The sequence below is a fragment of the Condylura cristata genome, unplaced genomic scaffold (genome assembly GCF_000260355.1).
Source record: "Condylura cristata isolate star-nosed mole 26May11 unplaced genomic scaffold, ConCri1.0 scaffold00003, whole genome shotgun sequence".
In the NCBI taxonomy this organism is placed as follows: Eukaryota; Metazoa; Chordata; class Mammalia; order Eulipotyphla; family Talpidae; genus Condylura; species Condylura cristata.
Window position 1 is genome coordinate 30438402 of NW_004567104.1, and position 19682 is coordinate 30458083.

Here is a 19682-nt window from a genome sequence, read left to right on the forward strand (position 1 = left end):
TGCTTTAACCCGCTGCGCCACCAGGGAGGGCCTAAAGAGACCTTTAAAAAAAAAAAAAATCTTTATGCATACAGAACTGGGATATAGGCTAGCATTACAGGGGCAGTAAGAGAATTCCCCAGAGACAGAGTGGGGAGTAGAACAAGAAGATCTAGTGAGGTACACTGCTGAGGGGAGCAACGGCGAGACAGGAGAGGTCAGGTGCTGTGTGGATCACCTCCCAACTACAGGGCTGGGGATAGAGCTCCCACTGAGGCATCTAGCTTCTCAGTGCTGTACTCGAACCCACTGCGCCATCAGGGAGGGCCCAATAGTAATTTCTTTTTCCTTACAGAAACTTTTTAGTTTGATGTAGTCCCATTTGTTTATTTCTGCAGTTTTCATTGCCACTGGTGTTGGGCCCCCAAAATCAGTGTGTTACAGTGTTTTACCACTATTTTTCTCTACGTGTTATATGGTTTCTAAGTTGTTTCTTATTTCAAAGTTGTTAATCCATTTTTGGTTTACTTTTGTGAATGGTGTAAGAGAGTTGTCTAGTTTCTATCCAGTTTGCTTAGCACCATTTGTTGAAGAGACCTTTCTTTTTCATTGTATACTGTTCAACTTGCATAGATTAAATCCATGTAAGTGGATTTATTTCTGGCCTCTCATTTCTGTTCTATGGTCCTGTCTGACTTTTTATTCCAGTACCACGTTGTTTTGATGATTGTAGGTCTTATAGTATGGTTTGGAATCTGGGAGTTAATACACTGTTCTTAATGGCAAGTGTAGGTATAGGTCAGTGCAGAAGCCAATAGGCCATGTTAGTTACTAATATTAGTACACTCCCCCTCAGTTTTTTTCCTTCTTAGTTTTTGTTTTATGTTATTAGAAAATGTTTGATCTTACACTTTACGCTTAATGCCAGAAGTATTTTCTAATTTATAATGTTTTTGGTAAACACAATTTTTATTAGCTTTTTACATATTTCTTTGACTGTGTGAATGTATTTTGGCTCACTTATTTTCCAATATTAAACATTGGATGAGTTTCCCTGAGCTCTTAGATTTGGTTTCACCCTCCCTAATGTTGGCAGTAATAATTTTATCAGGATAATGAAACAATTTTTTTCCAGCTTACCGTACCTTATTTTTAAAAAGTACAGCAAGTAGCATAGTGCTGCATACTACATGCTCAGTAAATACTTAATTTAAGTGCTATATAATTTAAAACATTCTTGGCTAGAATTTTCATTTGTGTAGTTTAAATTAATTGTCTTATTTTTAAATGATTCCTTCATGATTAAAGAAGTATAACAAAATTTACTTTTTAATTAAAAAGGGAAATATTGTAAACTTTACAGAAGTTTTTAAAATAAGAAAGTTGTACTTTATCACTTTTTTGGAACATAAATTTGTGGGTTTTGAGGGGAATTAATTAACTAGTATTTCTCATAAATTGATATGTTTTCTAAACTAGGTCTGTAGAAACTTAATCATTTGAGAATGAAAATATAACTGGTCAGAAAAACAGAATTACCTTCCTTCCCTTTTCAGGTAACTCAAGGAATGAAATCTAAGTTCAAAACAGTACTTAATCCCATATGAACTTATATGTATTGTCCACAGACTCAATAGTAATTATTGATTTGGGGGTTGCTGAGGCCATATCATACTTTGCTGAGTGAGTTTTGTTAAGGTTTGTAATTAGTTCAGTTGTATTTTGTAAAACAGCTCTTAAAATTAATGTTTGTTTATATTTTATTTTTAGAAGTAATGTAGATATTAACATTAAACATAAACATTTTTTGAGATAGGAGCCAAGTATTTCCATTTCTTTGTGATTTTGAAGTAGATAGACCCCATGAACTTTTCCAGAGCATCCCCCTAATATGAATACCCCTTCTACCCCCACAGTGCCAAGCCTGAACTAAATGTCAAAGTCTGGTGGCCTGGTTTAGGTACTTTGTGGTTTATTCCTGTACTGGAGTCTGGGTTTTTGTTATAGACTGTGTAAATTCCATATTCCTTTTGATTTCTGTTGTAGTAGTTTGAGCATCTTTTTCTCTTAGTGTAGCACTCCATAACTAAGCTTCTAGAAACCTAGATCAGCCTCTGGAATCAAATGGAACATTTTTCATTATTGATTAGGCATGAATCCACTTTGTTAAACTAGTTGAAAGTAATGAGACATTTGAGTCATTAACTGAGAAGATGACAGGTCTCTAAATGTGATCATTGTCTTTCATTAGGTCAGCTATTATTTATTCAGTGGAAGAGCCTTTCATTTTGAAAGTGTATGGAGCTTTTTTATGTAAATGATGGAAAAGGTAGAATGGACTTGTAATTCTTAAATTAGATCAAAGGGTGATCTTGGTTGTTAGAAAACTGCTACTTAGAAAGTGGTTCTATCTCACTTAAAATTAGTTTTATTGTTTCACAGCCCCAGTGTCCTGTAATTGTGGTTCTGATGCCTAGTTGCATACTCTTTGATCACTAAAAGCACAGATTTCACACAGAAAGGACAGCAAATCAGCTATTAGGTTGGGAATGTGCTTTCACAATTCACAAATTGGCCTAAGAAGTGAGCTCATCCTATTCAGAATTCATTCTTTTAAAGGGTATCTGATTTCAAGTTGCAGGTTGCTGTGTTGTAAAATATCCAATCATGGGGACACATGCTAATGAGATAAAGGTGACCTTCTTGCAGAGTCTCTTTAACAGGCTGAATTGCTTTTAGTCTTGTAGGCTCAAAACAAAATTGTTCAATAAAATCCACAACTGCTGAACTTTCCAGATTATGAGCAAGTTTCAGCGAAAGTTTTCTCTTACTTCATCAGGAACGACAATCGAGTGGTTAGAACCAAAGATACCTTTATCAAACCACTATAAAAATGGAGCCGAGCAGTCCTTTGCAACTGAGCAGACTAAGCCAGTGGCAGTCCCAGAAGAACAGTGTGTTGCAGAATCTGGACTGTTAACAAGGGTAAGGTAATGTGAAAATAGGGTTTTGGTGTAAAACTTAGGAATCACTTTAAAGTGTGAATTCTCTTTTGATTCTCAGGGTATGTAAGTCAACACAACACTAGAGCAGTGCTCTTGCAGACTCTGGGCAGTGTTCTGCTTTAAATTACATTGGCTTTGGGTGAGAACTTTTGTGTAAGACTCTTACAGGTTTTGCTTTCCACATTAAATTATGTGCCCTTTTAAATTGTTACTTATTTTTTATTTATAAATTGAAATTTGCATGTTTTTCTTCTACAAAATAACATAGATCATTTGTACAATATTTCTCTCCCTATTAATCTACCATTATTTTCTAGATATTAATTTTATAAATTTAGAAGTCTACTATTAAGGTTTTTTTTTAAAAGTAAGCCCTTTTCAAACCATTTGTTTAAAGTGTTACTCTACTATGTGTTAGGCAACAGTTTCTGCATTTAATATTTTTATAAAGTATTAATTTCACATTTCTTAGAAACTAAAGAGTGTCTTATTTATGGTTCTACGACTGTAACAAATCCTAATAGTTTTTGCCTTTTTCGTTAACATTCGTTGTTTGTATGGTTACTGTAATTACATACCGTTTTATTTTATGCTCTTTTTATTCACTACATCTCATAACCATTTTTCTATGTTATCCTGGCCTGAATAATTAAAAATTTAAAGGTTGAAGTAGGTCTTTGAATCTCTAGGTTTTTTTTTGTAATATTTTTGTTATTATAAATAGCAATTGATCACTTTGCTGTTTTTTTCTCCCCTTTCTATGGATTATTTCTAAGCTGTATACTTAAGTAGAATTACTGAGTCAAGATTAATGAACAGATTAGGGTTATTTTTATATGATAAAAGAACCTCCAAAGCTAGCAAAGGCCTGATGGTGCCAAGGCAGGTATGGGGGAATTAACAAGAGAAGTATGGAGTGCTATTTTTTTTTTCTTTCTTTCTATGACTTTTTCACTAGCTCATTTATGGAGTAAACAGTAAATATTTATTAAGCTATCTGGTTTATGACAAGTTCAGTGTTAGGAATTATAGGAGATAAAAAAAAATAGAAGGCAATTCTTTCACTGAAGAGACAGCATGCACTTTGAATGATGAAATGACAATATGTACCAGGTTTTTTTTTTAATTGATGGTTTGGGCTGTTGGATGTGTGCATTTATAGAAGAAACAGCTGAGCAGTAGGCTGCATGGAGTGAATGAGTAATACTTTGGAAAGAAAGTTTATTTGAATTCGCCTTTGAAAGGAGACAGGATTCGAATATAAGTGGTAAGAAGGAGGACCAGCGCACTGAGGCATATATATTTTTTTTTCTTAAGATTTATGTTTAATTTATTCATGCATGCAACAATTTGGGATTAGGCCAGCAGTGCGGTAGGTGAGGATTCACCAGAGACAGTGGGAAGCAGAACAGGTGGATTATTGAAATACACTGCTGAAAGGAGCAGTGGGCGAGACAGGAGAGGTCTGCGATGCCATGTAGTTTAACTCCTTGGCTGGGGATGAAACTCATGCAACAGTGGCTGGTGATAGCTTGACAGCACTGACTTTAGCCCCTATGCCCCTAGTGAGGCCCCCACGCATGCTTATTTTATAGAAGGCTTGTTGATGACTTTTGAACCCCGGTCTTGACATTTGCTAATATGCACCAATTAATTGACTGTTTTGCAGTTTAATTTCTTCATCAGTAAAGAAGGATAATAACACTCATAAAATTGTTGTGAATGTTAGCAAAGTACCTGGTTAATGGAAAATAATCACAGAATAGTTGGCTTTTACAAGTTCAAATGATTGTTCATATTGCCTTTTTTTGTGGAATAGATAAAACATAATATACTGCCCCATAGAATGCAGTGTAAACTTTGTCCTTAAGAAGCATAAAAATCATGCAAAATAATTAGATGTATTTATTCACGCATACAAGAACTGGGCTACAGGCCAGAATTGGGGTTGGGGGTGAGAAGATTCACCAGAGACAGTGTAGGGCGCAGAACAGGTGGATCTACTGAAACACACTGCTGAGGGGAAACAGTGGTGAGTCAGGAGAGGTTGCCATGTAGGTCATCTACCTGGCTGGGGATTGAACTTGTGCTGCAGTGGCTGCAGAATAGCTTCATAGTACTGCGCTTTTAACCTTTGTGCCTCCAGGGAGGGCCCAGAATAATAATTAATTTTTAAAAATTATTTATGCTACAGAATTGGGATACAGGTCAGGTCAGAGTTGCTGGGGCGGTGAGAGTATTCACCAGAGACAGAGCAGGGAGCAGACCAGGCAGATTAATGAAGCACACTGCTGAGGGGAGCAGTGGGTGAGACAGGAGAGGTCTGTTGTGCCATGTGGATCACCACCAGGGAAGGCTCAGAATAATTATTCCTTTTTTTTTTTTAAGATTTTATTTATTTATGCATACAGAGCTGGGGTACAGGCCAGAGGCGCAGGGGTGGTGAGAAGATTCACCAGAAACAGAGCAGGGATCAGAACAGGTAGATGGATGAAGTACACTGCAGAGGGGAGCAGCGGGCGGGTCAGGAGAGGTCTGCCGCACCATGTGGGTCACCTCCGGGGCGGGGATCAAACTCATGCTAGAGTGGCTTTAGCTTTTTAGTGCTGTGCTTTAACCCGCTGCACCACCAGGGAGGGCCCACAGAATAATTATTCTTAATGTGATAGATTATAAGATCATTATCATGGAACAGATAAGCTATCTTTAATAAGGTTGGTATATGATATGTCTTGGAATTAAAGTATGGATAGAAGGTTATAGAATTAGAAAATGAAAATAAATGAGTAGGTAATGTGCATTTCAAATGAAAAAGTAATTGAACTTGTGATTGACTAGATACAGGGTTGGATCAAAGATGACTCCCAAGTTATTTAACTTGGTGCCCTTAACAATATTAGAAAAATTAGGAAACGACTCTTCTGAGAAAATAAGCTTAGTATGGATTTTGAACACACTGAATTTTATGTGAGAAGATAGTTTATAGTCAATGTATATAAAAAAGACTTGGAAATAATGACACTAAAGCTTTGGAGAGGAACCAGTGTATAGGCTGTATACCCCAACCTTTTCATTCTTCTAAAGGAGAATACAAAGTATGTTGGAAGTCAGGATGGAGACATATGCTAGAAAATGGGGTATAGAAATAGGGAGGAGGACTGTTGTATCTCTAAATCTTTTGAAATGATAAGAATAGCATGCAAATTCACCCAACATTTGTAGAAAGAAATGAACATAGATTTTTTTTTTAATTGTAAAAGGTATTACACTCAGCTGAAACATTCTAGAACAGCTTGAATGTTTCCAAAACTTCACATATGCCTTATTTGAGACGTATTTTTTTTTTTTTAAAGATTTATTTATTTATTCATACAGAACTGGGGTACAGGCCAGAGATGCGGAGGGTGAGAGGATTCACCAGAGACAGAGTGGGGAGCAGAACAGGCAGATCTACGAAGTACACTGCTGAGGGGAGCAGCGGGCGGGTCAGGAGAGGTCTGCCACGCCATGTGGTCACCTCCAGGGCAGGCGGGAATCGAACTCATGAGGAAGCGGCCTCAGATTCTCAGTGCTGTGCTTTAACCCGCTGCGCCACCAGGGAGGGCCGAGACGTATGTTTTAATACAACCTATAGCCATAGTGTAGTGATGATCTTGTCAAATAATAGAGGTAATAAAAGCCAGTATGGCAAAATGTAGTTCACAGTTCCTTTATGCCAAAGTCAGAACTAAAAGAAAAAAAACAAAATACAAAAATATGGTTAGTATGAATATTGTGGAATATTAGGGTTTCCCTTTGCCATGAATTCTTCAAAAGATATAAAATCTTAGAAATACTATAGCTCTTGCTACTGTATTTGCTAACCATCCTAGGTTTGTAATAGGGATTTTCTACTTTTGAAGTTGATTATTAGAATTTTGGCAGTGCTTTTTTTAAAAATCATAATCTTTAAGAAAGGTGTGGTGATAGCTAAGAAGAACATTGCAGAAAGAAAAGGAGATCTTATAAATTCTTCCATTATACCAAGCTTTAGAATCAATATTTAAACATTAATAGAATTCTTTTTTCCTCCTAATTAATGATTTAACTGTTTTTTATTAAAAAAACAATAGAAATTATATTCTTTTAAATTGTTTTTTTACCAGCTTTTTTTTTATTTATTTAATTTACAGTTATTTTAATTAGCTGGAGTTTCAGACCACAGTGTTTATATTGTATAATTGTGTTAAGGCTATATTTGCATTATTAGTCTATATTATGCTTGGTATCCCTGTATAGAGATGGGATGATGAACTCCTCCTACCATTTTATTTATGCTAAGTAAAAATTCTCAGTTTACTTAAACTACATTGTACAACTTATATGAAATAGATAACAGCAAATACTTCCTGAAAGTATTGAAAAGGGGAATTGAGAAACAGCCTTTGGGTTCTCTCATCAAGGTTGTGAGAACAAGTAATTCTGATATATGCAACAATAGTTGTCTGTGGTCTTAACATAAAAAAATGAACTAGGCCATAAATCGATATATCAAAATTTGGGCTGATACAGATTTCCTTGGTTGAAGGAAAGATGAAAAAGAAAGGCAAAACCCATTATTCTGTAAGTCTGTCACTGTTTTATATTTTGTTCTTCACATTTTGAGAATGCTTGATAGTGTGCCTGATTCAGATTGATTTTCTTTGCCTAGCCACAGTAGAAAAGATGAGTTTCATGCTTGGTAGAACTTAAGAGAAGATCAAAAATAGAGATATTAACAACATCTTTTCCTTTTCAAAATACTCTGACTTAAAAATGGAATACAATACCAAATATACTCATGTAGAACTGTATTGCACAAAGGTACTTAGAAGTACCACTGAGAGATGTACCTCCATGTACACATAAGCCTACAAAGTGACATCTAATGATGGTTCAATGCAACTTGAAGATGTTGTTTGTTGTTTAGATAGAAATAAATATGAAATTGGGTTTCCTTTAGTCAGTTATTTGGAAGTGAGATGCTACTTAAATGAAAGAAAACATTTTCAGTTTTCAGCAGATTGTTTCATCTGTTGATTAGTTAGTTTTGTAGAGAACTTTTTGCGGCATTAAGATAGCATGGGCAGTCACAGGGTTTCCATACCTCACCTAGAATTCTCTTCAACACCAAGGTTTTTTCCTTACAACTTCAGCATGAGTGAATATTGAAATAGACCAATATGACACAGTCACTTTTAAGTCTTATTTTATAGGCTTAGCCTAAAAAGTGGCAAATATTTAATTCTTGAAACATGTTGAACTTAAATTACAGTTAGTGGTATGCTTCTAAGCAGGTGGTTGAATCTCACCTGAGATTCAGGTGAGATATTTGCCACTCTTGGAAAAATCTCATTTTTACAAAGTACATATATATATATATATATATTTTTTTTTTTTAAAGATTTATTTATTTGTGCATAACAGAACTGGGGTGCAGGTCAGAGGCTCAGGGGCGGCGAGAGGCTTCACCAGAGACAGAGTGGGGAACAGAACAGGCAGATCGACGAAGTACACTGCTGAGGGGAGCAGCGAGCAGCGGGCGGGTCAGGAGAGGTCTGCCACGCCATGTGGTCACCTCCGGGGCAGGTGGGAATCGAACTCATGCGCAAGCGGCTTTAGATTCTCAGTGCTGTGCTTTAACCCGCTGCACCATCAGGGAGAGCCCAAAGTACATATATTTTATGTGTGATATTTAGAGTGAAATCACAGTTTGGTAAGTATCAAGCATAATGGGCTTATTAAATGAAATCTGTTCCACATCCTGGTAATAGAAGTTTTATTTTCAGAAGAATTTTTGCCCAATCTCAGCTCTGTTTAGGTCCATTATAAATGTTTACAAGCCTGGTATTTATACTTCTGTTCTTTTTTTGTTTGTTTTTTAAGATTTATTTATTTATGCATACAAGATCTAGGGTACAGGCCAAAGGTGCGGGGGGAATGAGAGAATTTACAGGAGAGTAGAACAGGCAGAATGATGAACTACACTGCTGAGGTGAGCAGTGGGTGGGTCAGGAAAGATCTGTCATGCCATGTGGGTCTCCTCCCTGTCTGGTAATCGAACTCATGCTGCAGTGGCTGTGGTGGCTGCGGATCACTTAATAGTGCTGCGCTTTCAAAGCTTTTGTGCCACCGGGGAGGACCCTTATACTTTTATTCTTAATGGATATTAATAAGCACTTATAACTCTAGACTTTTGCTTTGTTTTGTATCAAGGAACCAGAAGAAATAAATGCGGATGATGAAGTAGAAGATACATGTGACAACAAGGAAGATGACCTGGGAGCTGTGGAGGAGCAACGCAGTGTTATCCTACATCTCTTGTCACAGCTTAAGCTGGGCATGGATTTAACAAGAGTGAGTAATAGGGTAAATTGGCCTTCAAGATCGTTCTATCAGGAATATACCTGTAATTTTTTTTTTTTTTTTAAGATTTATTTATTGGGCCCTCCCTGGTGGTGCAGCGGGTTAAAGCACAGCACTAAGAAGCTTAAGCCACTTCCACATGAGTTTGATTCCTGCCTGCCCCGGAGGAGATCCATGTGGCGAGGCAGACCTCTCCTGACCCGCCTGCTGCACCCCTCAGCAGTGTGCTTCGTCGATCTGCCTGTTCTGCTCCCCACTCTGTCTCTGGTGAATCCTCTCACCCTCCCCATTTCTGGCCTGTACCCCAGTTCCATATGAATAAATAAATAAATCTTTAAAAAAAAAAAGATTTATTTATCTATGCACACAGAACTGGGGTATAAGTCAGAGGTGCAGGGAGTAAGAAGATTCACCAGAGACAGAGTAGGGAGCAGAAGAGGCAGACTGATGAAGTACACTGCTGAGGAAAGCAGTAGGCAAAACAGGAGAGGTTTGCAGTGCCATGTGGGTCACCTCCCTTGCCAGGCATCAAATTTGTGTGGCAGTGGCTGCAGCTAGCTTTATAGTGCTGTGCTTTAACTCATTGTGCCACCTGGGAGGTCCCTGTCTGTAATACTTACATTGTCAGGGCTTTTGTTTTTTGTGAATTGTTTTCTTGATCTGTCAACATTTATTTTCAGCATCATGGCTTTCTTGTGCAGCAGGGAATTACATGGCAAATAAAGACCCATGGCCTTCTAATTTCTATACAAAAAGAGGTCTCTATTGGAATACAGAACTGAAAAGTTTAAAGAAAAGGATATAATCCCAATAGAACCATGAAAAACATTGACACATTTTCTTTACTCTTTTTTCCCATGTTGGTTAGTACATTATGGTATTTCTTCTAACAGTAGCCAGTACATTTTCTTTAAAGGGCCAGGTAAATAAATATTTTGCCCACTGCGTGGGCAAAGATCTCTATTGGGATTACCCAATTTTGCCTTTATGTTATAAATTCAGCCATGAATAGTATGTTGGATGGGATATGAAAGTATTCTAGCAAACCTCTTTATGAAGATTGGAGGCCAGATTTAACCAAAGACCATTGTTTGAAGACTTCTCTATAACCTTGCTACTAATTTAAAAAGTGTGGTCTGAATTAGCTGGATGGTGGGAATCCTTTCATAATGTGTACAGCTACTAAATCATCACAGTGTATATATTAAATATCTTACAATGTATTTGTCAAGTGTACATCAATAAAACTGGAATGGGATGGAGTGTGGTCTCAAGACCAATAGCATCACCCATTATGTGAGAACTTGTTAAAAATGCAGAATCTCAGCCTTCAGTCCTAGATTTATATAGTACTAGAAGCTTGCAGTTTAGCAACTCCATCTGGTTTACATATACTTTCAAGTTTTAGAAATATTAATATATAGTTTTTCATTTAGACCAATTTTCCCCTTCTTTCCCCATATACTTAATTAGTAGTATATCTAATATCTATGACAATATTTTAAAAAGTTTTATCTTTTAAATATTAAAGATTAATATTTTAAAGTTAATCTATGATTAATTTAAAAATTAATCAAGGTCGAGACATATATATTAAATGTATTTACTACTGTGGTGTTAGTACCACTTTGCATCAGTATGGGATTTCAAAACAGGTTAGGAAGTGTTTTCCAAATTGAAGTTTTTTTGATGCCCTCAAATTTAGTGAAAATGTAGATTGTTTAATTCCAATGATTTGTTCACTTTAGAATTAATTTTTTTTTAAAGATTTATTTATTCATACAGGACTGGGGTACAGGCCAGAGATGCGGAGGGTGAGAGGATTCACCAGAGACAAGAGTGGGGAGCAGAACAGGCAGATCAACGAAGTACACTGCTGAGGGGAGCAGCGGGCGGGCCAGGAAAGGTCTGCCACGCCATGTGGTCACCTCCGGCGCAGGCGGGGATCGAACTCATGGGGATCGAACTCATGCGGAAGTGGCTTAAGCTTCTTAGTGCAGTGCTTTAACCTGCTGCGCCACCAGGGAGGGCCCTAGAATGTAATTTAATTAGAAAATATTTTGCCTTCAGCATTCACTTGATGTATTTCAAAATCAAAAACCTTTCTTTATGTAGACTTTGTATAGATTATGGAAGGGTTAAAAATAAATAGATCAAATTAAAAGAGTAATCTGTGAAGTAGACTTTTTAGGATTTAATAAAGAAGCCTTCTAACCTTAACTTTTTTATTGTTAATTAAATTTATTTTTATTTTTATATCTTTTACATCATTGTTCATTTTTCAACCGTGTTTATTTCGATGCCCCCCTCCCCAAGGTATAGGCCCCATAGAATTTCCTCCCCCAATTCACCCATGCTCCATCAGCACAGTCCCCTGTGTATCTTTTTTGATTGCTGAATAGTATAATAGTATTTCATTGTATGTTATACCATATTTTCTTGATCCATCTATTTTGGGGCTTTGGGGTTGCTTACAGGTTTTACCTATTATTAATAGTGCTGCAGTAAACATAGCTAACCATTAATCTTTTATCTAACCTGCATATTTCAACTGGTTTTCCTTTCTTTTCTAGAAATTTCTACTAGTGGTTCAGAGAATGACAGTTGTAAAATTGATAAAAATGAATAATCACAAAAGAAGTGTAATTATTATAGTGTTTGCTATTTGTTAGTAGATTTAGATTTGTCAGACATAAGAACAGTGTTGGAGTTTATTTTATGTACCATAAAAACATTTAAGATGAAGGTGCTGTGGTATAACTTTCTTTTGGCATGTGTAACTTTTTTTTTTTTTTTAAGATTTATTTATTTATTCATATAGAACTGGGGTACAGGCCAGAGATGCGGAGGATGAGAGGGTTCACCAGAGACAGAACTGGGAACAGAACAGGCAGATCAACGAAGTACACTGCTGAGGGCAGCAGCTGGCGGGTCAGGAGTGGACTGCCTTGCTATGTGGATCTCCTCCGGAGCAGGCGGGAATCGAACTCATGTGGAAGTGGCTTAAGCTTCTTAGTGCTGTGCTGTAACCCGCTGTGCCATCAGGGAGGCCGGCATGAGTAACTTTTTATAATGTAGTTTGTGATTAATAAACCACAGTTGTGCTTTAATTAAAAAGATATGTATATTTTACATTTATATATAAAATCTTAAGATTAACCAACTATAGACTATGAGTATTCACATTGAATTTGAAAGTATGGCATTTTTAAAATGTCATTAAAGAACCTGGTGACTAAGCTTTGTCATATCTGCTGCCTATCTTAATAATATATGAGTATAAGGTATATTTATCGAAACCCTCATATTTGAGACACTGTGTTAGGTGCTAGGGGCTGTAGCAACAAAGAAGGTAGGCATGTTCCCAGCCTATGTGTTCTGACTAAATAATGCACTTTTGCCTATTGTTTCTTCTTAAGTTATATTACGAATTTAGCATATGCAATATTTCACTGAAAGTTTTAGAAAATTACAGGATAATTTCACCATGTTAACAATATAACTTTCACTTTTGAGATTTCTTTCCATAATTATATTTCCAATTTTGTTATACTTCCTTTTTCCCATTAGTAGATTTACAAAAAACATACATGCAATAGACTGAATAGAATATTTATGAACAGTTCAAAGAAAAATAGTAAAATGGATGTCTGGTACCCACCTCTCAGATTAAGTTGTAGAACGGGAACTTAGAATTTCTCTTGAATCTTTCCCAGTTGTAGTTCCCTACTTTGTCCTAGGTGTAACCACCTTTTGTCTACAGTTTTGCCAGTTACATATGTACCCTGTAACACTATTACTGCATTTTGTAAAAAAAAAAGTGAGTAGCCAGCACAAACTTAACTGTCCTAGGAAAGGGCTATAATTATCATTCATAGGAAGGGCTCCAGGAGAAGATAAACTGAACAGTCTCTGGCATCCACTTCTTATAAATTGTTGAGAAAGTTAACTCTTTCTGAAGAAATCAGAAGGTATAGTCATGAATGATTCCTGAGAAATATTTAACTCACTGAATTAAAGCATTTGGTGTAAACTGGATTGCTGGAGACCAGCTCCAACAGTTGGGGTGTCAGGGTTCCCACAGGAAATGACAGTGTCAGTGAATGTGAATGAGGAGAAACAAACACTGTACAGGTGCATGATTGTCTCAATGATTGTCTCTCAGTGGGACTTTATCTATTACAAGCAAGTGGTGGGGTTACATTAGCATACACATTAAGTAGAAAGATAACAATCATTACATTTTTCTTATGAACAGCTTGGGGTCTTTTTGACCTGTAGCCAAGATTGTAATATTCATCATAATTGTTAAACAAGGTATCCTCATTTCTGTCATTACTCTTTACAGCTGAACAACCAATCTATTAATGTTAAAACAGGCACATAAATTCATAAAATTTAAGACTAACATTTCTATATTTACCATAGTGAAAGATTAGCTAAAAGGAAACCCCCTTTATCCCTAGTTACTATTTAATGGCCCTCATTCTCATCAAAGAATCTTATATGTGAAAAGAGTGAAGTGAAGCCCAGGGCAAAAGTAGAAAAGTTCACTCACAAATTATCACTAAAAGAGAGATAGTAGAGTTCCCCATTAAAGGCTGAACAACAAGGGCTTAAGCTTTCTGGTTCCTAAAGTTATTTCCAGAGCTTAGTTTTGTATTTACATCTAGAAGATAGTGGAATGATGGAATTTGAATCATTGGGTCCATGCAGGAAAAAAGCTCTGGTTATTTTTACAACATATTATTTGTACTGCCTTGTTTTACAATATTGACTTTACTGTCCCTTGGTTTTATTAAAACAGCCAATTGTAAAATCACTTCTGACTTCACCAGATGCATTTGAATGAGAAAGTTGTAACAGTTATAGGAGTGGCCAAGACAAAGGGAGGAGCCAGCTTTGGGCCCTCCCAATACCTGAACCTTGTCAAATAGCGTGAGTAAACTGGCCCACATCACTGGATGATATGGGACATTCAGTAGAATGTGGGCAGAAGGAATGAACTGCTCAGTAATTTTAGCTTCTAACCAAACTGACTTACCTCTCTCAGGAGTAGGTTGATGGTCAGAACACCATCTGTGGGTGAAAGGAGTGTAAAGGAGTGTCTTCCACAAATCTAGCAGCAGTATATGAAGAGGAGGGTGGGTACTAAAGAAATGGTTCAATGGCAGCTTGAAGCCTGAATGACAGTCTTCAATATGTCTGTTCCTTGAGTAACATCACTCTAATCTGGACTGACTTCCTTCTGTGTCTGCCCTACAGCTTTCCTGTAGGCTTGCCCTGTCATTGTCCTGGGATTCCTTCACCAGGAAACAGATCTGGTTTCTGTATTTTTCTTCTTTTTTTGATCGCCTCTCACTTTAGTGGAGTACATCCTCCTTTACCTTCTGAGAAGATCTGTGGGAGGTAAATTGTGAAATATGGATGTGAAATGTTTATCTTGCCCTTATGTTTGATTTGGTAGAATTTTTAACTTGTGAATAGTTTTCTGTTAGAATAGTGCCTTCTTGCTACAAGGCCATGGTAAAAATACTGAAATCATTCTATTTCTTCATCTTTTGTTTTTCTCTCTGAAATTATTTGCCTTGTTTGTCCCCAGGAGTTTGCAATTTCTCAGTGACATATCTTGGCCTAGCATTCTCTTTATCTGTTTCCTCTGGGTACTTAGTAGGTTTTTTGAGTATGAAAACTCATATATTGCAGTTCTCTGCAATTTTCTTGAATAATTTCCTTGCTGTTTCTTTCGCCTTAATTTTTTCCTTCTCTCTGGCTATTGGACTTCCCTGTTGCGTCCCTTACTTTCTGCTGATTTTTGCTGTCTTTCTTGTTTTGGAGAGACGACTTCACCTTTATCTTTTAACCCTTCTCTTGAGTTTTAATTTTTTATATAATGTTTTAAATTTTCTTGAATTTTCAAAGTGGATCCTTATTTCATGTTATATCTGCTTAATTTTCTGAAGATATTTGTAGGGTTCTTTCCCCTACACCCCCACCCCAGGTTTCTCCTTGCCTCAAGATTGTTTTCTTACTTTGGTCTTTTATTCCTAATTAGAAGCTTTCTCTATAATCTGGTATTTCTTGGACTTAGCTCATGATTAAGTACAGGGATTAAAAATATGATTTAAAATTTTATACAGATGAGGTATGCTTTTCTGTGACAAGGAATCTGGATTTTTTGGGAATCTGATATTGTTACAGGGCAGGGAGAGAGGGGCACCACTGAACCCTCAAGCCTGCTTGCTCTAAATAAGTTCTGCCATCCTCCGCATCAAGACAAAACATATAAGACTTTAATGAAAAGGAACTTTAATACAACGAGTATACAGTACAGAAGACAATATAATTTCTAAATCAAACACATGAAGTTACCCATCCTCTCGTGGGCAAAAATCCACCCAAAAGAGATTGGTCCACAGCAAGGCCCAAAAGCCTGCCGCAAGACTAAAGCACCTTTAAGGGACCAATAGAAAAGGGTCAGAAATGTCCAGACAAGTCTGGGAGGGAAGAACAAAAATCAAAGTTAACACAAACACTGCAGAGTGAATCTCCCCATGGGTCTCACCCACATCTCTTTCCACCAGTCCAGGGCCAAGATAGAAGCACGGTTTCTTCACAAGTGCCCCTTTGCTCCGTGTGGCTCCCTCAGGTCGCCTTCTGGTTCTCCATCCTGCTTCCTTGCTCCTCAGATTCCTTCTCTTCTCTTCTTTTCTCTGCTCAGCTCCACCCTCCTTCTGGGTGAAGCAGGGAACCTGGAACTTCCCCTTTTCTTGGGGACCACCCTGTTACAGTATCAGTAAAATAAGACTCTTCCTCTAAGTTTAAAAAAATACTGTAGAAAATTTTTCTACTATCCTGCTTGATGGTAAAGCAAATAGGAGTTACAGAGGAGGAGGACCGGGTTGCAGACTGCCTCAGTGTCTAACATTTAATTTATATAGGGTTAATTCATGACCTTTTGCCAGTATGGTACCCACTATTAGAATTCTGATACTCCCAAACTAGTGAATAAGCTGCTTTGTTTCACTCTCTGCAGACTAAACCTCTAGATCTTGTTTTAGGTGCAAGAGGGTCAGTTACCTATAATGTGGTGGGGATGGGCTATAGGGAGTTAATTGCCTTATACACTTTATGGTCAGTATTTTTTGTTTTAGATTTATTTCTAAACTCCCAGATGTAGAGGTAACTGGTGTTGTCCTGAGCGCTCTTAGTAATCTGTAGTATAGGTTATTGGTTGAAAATCAGCTTTCTAGTTAACAAGTCCTAACATTTTGCTCCTTTGTTTATTTTCCTTATGTCTCTTGGTCAGTATTTATATTTACTATACTTTAATAGAATTTCATTAGAAAGTAAAATTAAGATGTATATTTAATATCCTGTCTGACCCTGAAACACTAGTATCTTTTGTATTACCTTCCTAATCATTTTTCTGAATGACTTTTTTAAAAAAAATTTTATTTATTTATCCATTCAAGAATAGGGTATAGGCCAGAGGTACAGGGAGGAGGGAGAGAAGGGTGAGAGGTTTTACCAGAGACAGAGTTGGGAGCAGAACAGGCAGATGGATTGAAATACACTGCTGAGGTGAGCAGCAGGTAGGTCAGGAGAGGTCTGCCATGCCATGTGGGTCACTTCCCTGGCTGAGGAACAAGCTCCTGTGGATAGCTTTATAGTGTTTTGCTTTAACCCATTATGCCACCAGGGAGGGCCCAGTTTTCTGAATGACTTTAAGATAGTTCATTAAGAGAAAGGTCCCTCTTACACTAACTAGAATCATAATTTAAAATGCAAGTTGTTTTTCTCTTATTTTTACATTACTTTTCTTTCATTCAATTTACTTCCTAGAACGATAATCTTTTTTTTTTTTTTAAATGATCACTTCTGTACTGCAAGGATATGAACGTTGTTGAAAAATATTACCAAATAGCTAAACCAGTTTCTGGTACCTCTGCTTAATTAATTAATTAATTAAAGATTAATTTTTATGCATATACAAGAACTGGGCTATTGGCCAAGGGTGCAGAGTGTGAGAAGATTCACCAGAGATAGAACGGCGAATAGACTGAAATACACTGCTGAGGGGAGCAGCCAGTGAGACAGGAGAGGTCTGTTGCACCATGTTGGTATGCTATAGTGGCTACAGATAGCTTTCTAGTGCTGAGGTTTAACCCCTTGTGCCACCAAAGAGGCCTGGTATCTCTGCTTTAAATAAATTGGTTAGCTCTCCTTATAGTTACCTGGCCTTTGGTATTAAAAGCTCTCTTTTTAAAAATAGTTCTCTTGTACTTAAAATTAAATGTAAATTTAAATTTTTGCTTAGTCAGTGATCTCTTTAAATTGTTCTCAGGGAATAACTTTACCTCTTTTCCTATCGATCAGTCATCTGAAATGTGTTTGAAAGTAAGAAAGGGTAGAAAGCTTGTCTAACATTCACTTTGACCTTTACTACCACCACTCCTTAATGAAATTTTAATTCAGTATAGAACTTAATGGATTTTTAAGAATTACTTCTACCTGTTTCTCTTAAAGTTAGTATTTAATCTTATCTACTTGAGCAGGCTTTTTTTTTCCTTTTTTTTATATAAAAGATTTATTTATTTATGCATACAGAACTGGGATACAGGCCAGTGGGTCAGGGACAATGAGAGGATTTACCAGAGACAGAGTGGGGAGCAGAACAGGCAGATTGACAAAGTATACTACTGAGGGGAGCAGTGGGCGGGTCAGGAGAGGTCTGCCACACCTTGTGGATCACCTTCAAGACTGAGGATCGAACTCATGCTGAGTGGCTATAGCTTCTCAGTGCTGTGCTTTAACCCGCTGTACCACCACCAGGGAGGGCGTCTTTTCCTTTTAAGCGAAGTTAAGTTTTCAGTAAAACCAAATATCTTTTATGACCTTGTTTTTAATACCCATCTAGAATGAAATGTTTTCAGAGAGTTAAGAACAATTATTTACAAATACACATATGGATTTAAATTTCCCTTTGGTTGACTTTTGTTGTTTTTATTTCAGGTGGTGCTTCCTACATTCATCCTAGAGAAGCGTTCCTTGCTGGAAATGTATGCAGACTTTATGTCTCACCCAGGCCTATTTATAGCCATCACTAATGGAGCTACAGCTGAGGACAGAATGATTCGCTTTGTTGAGTACTACCTTACCTCATTTCATGAAGGTCGCAAGGGAGCCATTGCTAAGAAACCTTACAATCCTATCATTGGAGAAACATTTCACTGTTCCTGGAGGATGCCAAAAAGCGAGGTAGCATCCAGTGTTACTAGCAGCTCTTCTACCCACGCAGTCACAAATCATGCGCTTCTATCAGAGGAGACTTTGAGCCAGGTGGAATCAGACTGTTATACAGTCAGATTTGTTGCTGAGCAGGTTTCCCATCATCCTCCAGTCTCAGGATTTTATGCAGAATGTGCAGAGAGGAAGATGTGTGTAAATGCTCATGTCTGGACTAAGAGCAAATTCTTAGGCATGTCGATAGGCGTGACAATGGTTGGAGAAGGTAAGTAGGAAAATATTCTCTAGTTTGTAATAACAAGCTATAATCTTAAATTCTGGGAAACAAGATAATATAATTTAAAATGGTAAATAGGGGCCTCCCTGGTGTGCAGGGGTTAAAATCTCAGTGCTATCAAGCTATCCCAGCCACTGGGCATGAGTTTAGTTCCTGGCCAGCAAGCTAACCTGCACTCCCCTCTCTGTCTCTAGTAAATCCTCTCACCCTTCCCACATCTCTGGTCTACACCCCAGTTCTTGTATGCATAAATAAATACAATAATTCTTAAAAAAAAAAAAAGTATGTATTAACTAGTTTCTAATTATTCCCCTAATTCCTGACATTCTTTAGAGTGCTTTTGGGAGAAAGAGTTGTGTTTATGGACGATTATTTTCTGATTTTAAATGTAAAAAAAAATTTTTAAAGATTATTTATTAAATGTAAAAAAAATTTTTTTAAAAATGTAGTTATTTATTTACCCGAACTGGGGTATAGGCCAGAGGTGCGGGGTGGTGAGAGGCTTTACTGGAGACAGAGTGGGGAGTAGAACAGGCAGATTGATGAATTATACTGCTGAGGGAGCAGAGGGAGGATTAGGAGAGATATGCCATGTGATCACCTCTGGGACAGGGATTGAACTCATGCTGAAGTGGCTTTAGCTTCTTAGTGCTGTGCTTTAACCTGCTGCACCACCAGGCAGGGCCCTAAATGTAAAATGTTTTTATAGCAAAAAGTTTAGAAAAATTTCAAGAACATAAAAACCATTCTATTTCCTCCATTCAAAGACAGTATTTTTCTGTTTGCAT

General features: G+C 37.1%; 1 protein-coding gene across 4 annotated transcripts in view; it reads left to right on the forward strand.

Moving 5' to 3' along the window:
- OSBPL11 (oxysterol binding protein-like 11) overlaps positions 1-19682 on the forward strand; it is a 63574-nt gene that overhangs the window by 29828 nt on the left and 14064 nt on the right. For all 4 annotated transcript variants that reach the window (XM_012733834.1, XM_004675141.2, XM_012733838.1 and 1 more), the window contains 3 exons: positions 2819-2964; positions 9219-9359; positions 18384-18882. In XM_012733834.1, coding sequence (XP_012589288.1) covers positions 2819-2964; positions 9219-9359; positions 18384-18882 — 786 coding nt within the window. The remainder of the gene's footprint in view (positions 1-2818; positions 2965-9218; positions 9360-18383; positions 18883-19682) is intronic.